At 45.7% G+C, this 7,216-nt stretch overlaps 1 protein-coding gene across 1 annotated transcript; it reads left to right on the top strand.

Annotated features, from left to right (window-relative positions):
• Positions 1 to 1,089: 1,089 nt before the first annotated feature.
• LOC117057618 (kelch-like protein 23) lies at positions 1,090 to 6,764 on the top strand. Its single transcript, XM_033168463.1, has 4 exons — positions 1,090 to 1,162; positions 2,131 to 3,345; positions 4,682 to 4,834; positions 6,153 to 6,764. Exons 2-4 carry the CDS (start codon positions 2,133 to 2,135, stop codon positions 6,497 to 6,499), a joined length of 1,713 nt encoding a protein of 570 aa, XP_033024354.1. The 5' UTR covers positions 1,090 to 1,162; positions 2,131 to 2,132; the 3' UTR covers positions 6,500 to 6,764.
• Positions 6,765 to 7,216: the final 452 nt, after the last annotated feature.

Here is a 7,216-nt window from a genome sequence, read left to right as displayed (position 1 = left end):
TTGTCAACAACAAATTGTCGCTCTTTTTTGTGTTGAATAGCCTATATGCTATATGGTAATTTATTGACCTAATGAGTATCTCAAGCCATCTGCACATGCAGAATGTAGGCACTCTATATATAGAAATGAGCAAACCAGTGATATTTTAGGGAGCAGGCTAGCAGGCAGGGGCCCATGACTTACATCATAGGAGCCTACACAACACAAAACACTGTTGCCCTATGTAAGTTTTACTTTATTTTTTTCAATCTTATATTTTGGAAATGTACATCCAGGTTTTGTTTTTTCTTTAATTTTTTGGGGGGGCCCCCAAGAGAGTGGGGCCCTAAACTATAGCTTGTTCAGCTTATACCTCAAGCCCACACTGCCACACACCCCTCAGGCCCCCTCAAGCCCCACGCTCCCAAGTCAGCCTGGGAAGCCTGAGGCGGCAGAAGCTATTAAAGGGACCTCGTTGCCTTCGGCCTCCAGGGAGCAGCGGGTGGGGACGACCTTGTGGGGCGGAGGGAGAGGCAGCCGAGGCACCAAAATAGGAGTTGCTGCCGGTGCTTCTGCTGCCGTGCAGGCCATCTGCTCGCGGACAGCTTGGCAAGCAGCAGCGCCATGGATGAGCGCCTCTTCCTTGCCAAAGATGGTCAAAGGGTCGCGCGAGGTGCTGCTGCCGCTGCGAGCCTGAGGAAAGAAGCGCCGCCGCCGCGTTTGCTTTTCCGGATAGACCCGCGGCCAATACTTCTGACACGCGCGGGAGAATTGCAACCGGTCGCCCGGGGGCAGAGGCGGCGGTAGCAGCAGCCGGCGCGCAGCGTGGAGACCTTTTTTGCAGGTCCCCCTCGGGCGGCGTTGGTCAGAAAAGAGGACGAGGCAGCAGCAAGAGAGGGGAACTGGTGCCGGGGGTCTCTCCAGCAACCCCCATGATGGCAGCCCCCCCCCCTTTCCATGCGCGCACAAGGGCCATCCTGAGGGGAGCGCCCGCGCGCGCTCCACGTGCAGCAGCTTGAGGCGATAGACGCGCGCGGCGAGGGGGCCGCCTTTGCTTCGCTTCCCTCGCCCCTCCTCGCGGCCGCCTTTTGTCTCGCGCTTTTTTTTATTATTTATTTCGGGAACCGGGCGCGCACCTCCCCTCCAGCCGAGCTCGCCCCGCCGAGCTGCGTGTGGAGAGCAGGTGGGTCTCCGCACCGCGCGCCGCCGTGTGTGTGTGTATGGGTAGGTGGGTGGAGAGGTACAAGTGCGAGCGAGAGGGGTGTCCTGTTTGTGTCGCGCTCTTGGCCTTTGGAAATGTCTGGAGAGAGGAGGCGACAACCTTCGCTCCCCAAACAGAGCCCTCCTCGCCCGTTTCTTATCGACAGGCAAGGCGGGGGCTTTCCCCCCTAGTCTTCTTCCCGAGCGCGCAGAACGAAACGCGTGACTTCGAATTGGCTCCCGTGTCTCGCTTTTGTCTCGCTGCAGGTGCAAGAAGAAATTGCTGGCTTTTCTCTGCAGGCGCCAGTTTCGCATTTATGTATACGCTAAACAAGCTACAGTATAGCTAAGGGCCCCACTGTCTTGGGGGGGGGGGGAGCCCAAAAAAATTATGAGTCTCTGTAAATTGTGTTTCTAAAGGAACTTTGGTTATTGCCAATGCCAGTGTGTTTGCATTATTCAGTTTGTTATGGGTAAAAACAAACCTTTATCTAAAATATGGCAAGACCTTGAGATGATGTCCAGATAAGGCAATTTATACTAAAACTAGATAAAGAAGAAGATTTTTAGGTCATTCTTCCATAAGTGTGCATTTACTTATTTACACCTCATTTACTTGTTGATACCTAACACTAGACTTAGCTCTTTGTATTTTACGCCTTATGGACTCTACCATATTGTGGATTTTCTTATACCTTCTCCTTTTTTGGAGTACCCCTGGTATGAGAAAATCTGGATTGAAGGAGAAGTGTGGGAGGACAGTGATTTGGGGGAGAACATCATATGGACAACAGAGAATTAATGGAGATACAGGAAGCTTAATGTCTCCATTAAACAACAGTATGGATGAGCCCAAAATGAATACAGTATATAAATTCAGTAGGGCTTACTTCTGAATAAGCAGGCTCTACTAGCTTCATTGCTTCACCATTTCTTGACATTTTATTGCAGTGATGGCATTGACTGAGCAGGAGGAATATACCTATATATACAGAGACAGCTCTCATCCTGTGGAGTTCTTGGATGCATTCAGAACATTCTACCTTGAAGGTGTATTTACTGATATCGCCCTTCAGTGTGCATCAGGTGTGGTTTTCCATTGCCATAAAGCTGTGCTAGCTGCTTGCAGCAACTATTTCAAGGCCATGTTCACCTCTGACATGAAAGAGAAGTCTAAGAACCAGGTCGCACTTTCTGGGCTCAGTCCGACAATACTGGAATCCCTGGTGGTTTACGCTTACACATCAGAGATCCAAATAACAAAGAGAAATGTCCAAAGCCTTCTCCAAGCAGCGGACCTCCTTCAGTTTGCCTCGGTGAAAAAAGCCTGCGAGCGGTTTCTGATACGGCACTTGGATGTCGACAACTGCCTAGGAATGCACTCCTTTGCAGAACACCACGTCTGCTCAGAGCTGGAGAAGGAATCTAGAAGGATATTGCTATCGAGATTTGATGAGGTGTGGGCGCAGGAAGAATTTTTGGAAATCAGCAGCGAGAAGCTCCAGTTTATTCTCTCCAGAAAGAACCTCGGCCTTTGGAAAGAGGAGGCAGCCGTGGAACCCATTGTTAAGTGGGTAGCCTACGACGTGGAAAAAAGAGCCGAGTGCATTTACGATCTGCTGAGCTGCCTCGAAGCAGATTTAGATGAAATGTACCTGAGGTCAGCTTTAAGCTTGCACAAGAAATGCCGGCTGAATGAAAACAAGATCCGGTCTCTAATACACAACGCGCTGCGCCCCAACCCAAAAGCAGTTCCTACGAGGTCTACGGCTGTTATGTACGTGATTGGAGGATACTACTGGCATCCTTTATCTGAGGTGCATGCATGGGATCCAGTCGCCAATGTCTGGATCCAGGGAGCTGACATGCCGGACCACGCGAGGGAAAGTTACGCAGTTGCTAGCCTGGGACCCAACATTTACGTGACAGGCGGCTATAGAACAGACAATATAGAATCCCTTGATGTAATGTGGATATACAACTGCGAAGCCGATGAATGGGTTGAAGGCTGCCCAATGCTTAATGCGAGGTACTACCACTGCGCAGTTACCTTGAGTGGCTGCATCTATGCTTTAGGGGGTTACAGAAAAGGGGCTCCAGCCGAAGAAGCAGAATTCTATGACCCTTTAAAAAAGATATGGATCCCTATTGCAAACATGATTAAAGGTGAGTGGCACATGCTTATTTGTATTTTCACATGTCGCTTTTAAAACATCAATGAATATTCTAATGACAGTGCCCTGATTTTTCTCTCCCCCCCCAAGGATACACAATTTATTTTTTGTTCAAACTTTTAAAATACAGCCTGATCATAACATAACAACCTTCTGCCCGTGAAAAGAAATGCTTGAGTGAAGAAACATTGTCACTTGCATGTTTCGCTTAGAAATTACCGTATTTTTCGCTCCATAAGACGCACCTTTTTCCTCCCAAAAAGCAAGGGGAAATGTCTGTGCGTCTTATGGAGCGAATGCATGGTCCCTGGTGCTGAATTGCCTAGGGGCCAAAAGCAGATAGTGCTCTTTTTTTTACAAAGAGAGAAGGGGGTGTTGAAAGGAAGCTACTGAACAGCTGTTCAGCAAGTGATTGGGAGAGAGATAAGCTGATCCTCAAAAAAGCAGGGCTTTCCCCCTTTCCTCCTCTAAAAACTAGGTGCATCTTATGGAGCGAAAAATACGGTATGTTTGATTATTACAACGGCATTTCTGCTCCAACACAATCTTTCACTATTGCTTAAGCTTCAAGTGCATTCATTGTGCTTATTAGCTGTTCATAACTCATTTAGGGAAGTTTTTAATGCTTGATATTTTATCATGTTTTTAATATTCTGTTGGGAGCCACCCAGAGTGGCTGGGGAGGCCCTGCCAGATGGGCAGGGTATAAGTAATATATTATTATTATTATTATTAGTCCTGGTCTTAAAAACAGGTGGTGAGAGCTGAACCCTATCACAAATTTAGTACTGAGAGAAATGAAACAAAACTTGTTGCGTAACAAGAACACAAGTTATGCTTTCCTGGTTTAATTAAGGACATTATCAGGAGCACATTTCTCTTAATATTTTGGATATTGTTGTCTTCTGTTAAATCATTTGAAGTTCCTGTGTTGCCTTCCTCAACAAATTTCAAATGAAAATGTACAGACTTTTGCTTAAAAGCTTCACTTAAAAGCTTGATCAGCAGATTATATTGCCATACCTACCTTGTTTCTTCTTGAGCACTGAACAAATTAGCTCTGTGATCAAATGCACATATATAAAATTATCAGAAAAACTTCAAGATAAACCAGAAAAAGCCTTTAGTGTATAATTTATTATGAAATCATTTAAAATTTCATAATAAAATTTCATTTAAAATCTTGAATTTATAGTTCTGTATTTCTGTACCATTATACCATTGCTTATATATTGCACCATTATTTATATATTAGTTATATTACTAACTTGATGGTGAATGTTACTCCGTTTTAAAGCTTGTTAACAATTTCAGTTTTTATTAATTAGGGGTTGGGAATGCCACAGCCTGTGTCTTGAATGAAGTTATCTATGTCACTGGAGGTCACTATGGTTATCGGGGAAGCTGCACTTACGACAAAGTTCAAAGTTACCACTCTGATATTAATGAATGGAATGTCATCACCACCAGTCCGTATCCAGGTAAGCTTTACTTCCACTCGGTGGTTTGAATAATTGCCTACCAAAAGCAGCAATTTGCCTGTTTTTCTTCCATTAAAAAAAAATATCTGCAGCCACTCTGCTGATTTGCACCCACGCATTAACATTCAAAAGCTCACAGCCAGCTAGCAATACTAGGGCATTAACAGGCATTGTTGAGCAACCCACTTCCTTGCAGGGAGCCCACTGCTGACTCACAGAACCTGCTGCTCCCCTTTGCTGTTTCTGCCTGTTCAGGTTTTTTCCAGTGCTTTTGTATTATGGCCCCCAAACTCTGGTCCTGCTGTATTTCTACCATTTAGGGATTGTAGAGTTGGATGGTGTAGGAATGTTCAGGGAGGCAGGAGAGGATGTATTGTTTATTAATAATATCCTTCCTAACTTGTGCTAGCAAGTTCTGTAATTTAGCAGAGTTTTAACATTCCCCTTTAAATGCACAGCGGGTATCTGGTTGCAAGCTTGTTTAAGCTTCTCGCTATAGATTCCTGTTAAGATCACTTCCTTCTCCATCTTCCTTTCGCCATGTCAGCTGCTGTGACTGCCAGTCTGCAGTCACTGGGGTTAACCCCCCCATATGGGGTATATCCACATGTATATACAGTGGTACCTCGGGTTAAGAACTTAATTCGTTCTGGAGGTCCATTCTTAACCTGAAACTGTTCTTAACCTGAAGCACCACTTTAGCTAATGGGGCCTCCCGCTGCCGCTGCGCCGCCAGAGCACAATTTCTGTTCTTATCCTGAAGCGTTATTTCTGGGTTAGCGGAGTATGTAACCTGAAGCGTCTGAAACCTGAGGTACCACTGTATACCTTTGTAACTAAGTCTGCCTTCAGGGACCCAACTGTGAACTGATGATGTGAATAAACTACTTTTATATATCTTAAATAAGATTGTGGCCTGTTTATTCTTTTTAAGAGAGAAATAAGGGATCTTACCAGGAATCTATGGTGAGAAGCTTAAACTAGCTTGCAACCAGCTACCCACTGTGCATTTAAAGGGGAATGTTAAAACTCTGCTAAATTATAGAACTTGCTAACGCAAGTGGGATATTAATAAACAATATATCCTCTCCAGCCTCCCTGAACATTCCCACAGAAGGGACCCTGTAGACCATCTAGTCCAGGCCCCTGCAATGCAGGTATATGCAGCTGTCCCATACAGGGATCAAACCTGCAACCTTGGCATTAACAGCACCACGCTCTAACCAACTGAGCTATCCTGCTGCCTGCCCTTTTTCTTCCTTTTCTTCAAATGCTTATTCAGTGTTTTTTGGTACTGTACTCTTTGTTTTACCTGTAGAATATGGGCTGTGTTCCATTGCACTGGAGAACAAGCTGTACCTTGTGGGTGGACAATCGACGGTCACGGATTGCTATGACCCCGAGCAGAATGTGTGGAAACAGAAGGCTGATATGATAGAAAGAAGGATGGAGTGCGGCGCTGCCGTCGTGAATGGATGCATCTATGTGACGGGAGGCTATTCCTCTTCCAAAGGGTCGTATTTGCAGAACATTGAGAAATACGATCCTGAATGCGATACATGGGAAATTGTGGGGAATCTCCCCAGTTCTATGCGCTCGCATGGCTGTGTCTGTCTGTACAGTGTGCTAGAGGTTGAAAATGCCACTTATGGGACGAGGAACTAATAATATAAGGGAGCCCAAAACTAGATGAAGGTGACCCACCACCTAATGATGGGACTTAGCCTATGGAAGAAACATGTTATTCAGTCACTATGGAACACTATTCCGTTTGGCTTTTATTGACACTAAGCCTAGTGCATCAACTCCAGTTAAGCTCCAACACTGTTGATGCAAGGGCTACCGCTTCTTTTGTTACTACTGTTCTCTGCCCTACAAGCAATGTGAATGTTTGATTGCTGCCCGAGCCAGATCTGATTAACTGTTGGGGGGTTAGGCCGCAGGCATAGGAGTTACTACACTTCCCATCATCCCTAGCTAACAGGACCAGTGGTCAGGGATGATGGGAATTGTAGCCTCAAACATCTGGAGGGCCGGAGTTTGCCTATGCCTGGGTTAGGGTTTTATATTTCTAAAGGGAGGACAAACACTGGGGTTTTGTGTGTGTGTGTGTAAACCAAGTTATTTTTTTGCACCAAATATGATCTTAAAGCCCATGTTAAACTGGGATGAGGAGGCTGTGGCCTTCCATATATTGCTAAACTCCAAGTCTCATCCGTCCCAACCAGCATGACTGATGGTCATGGATGATAGGTGCCGTAGTCCAGAGCATCTGGGAGAGGTTCTCCATCTGTGGTACAACATCTCCATTTTATCTCAGGACCATAGCAAACTGCAGACTTGGCCTTCTCATAATACCCACCACAATTCTCTCCCCCCCCT

The sequence above is a fragment of the Lacerta agilis genome, chromosome 1 (genome assembly GCF_009819535.1).
Source record: "Lacerta agilis isolate rLacAgi1 chromosome 1, rLacAgi1.pri, whole genome shotgun sequence".
Lineage (NCBI taxonomy): Eukaryota > Metazoa > Chordata > Lepidosauria > Squamata > Lacertidae > Lacerta > Lacerta agilis.
The sequence above is the reverse complement of the archived record's forward strand: the minus strand, read 5'-3'. Positions and strand labels throughout refer to the sequence as shown.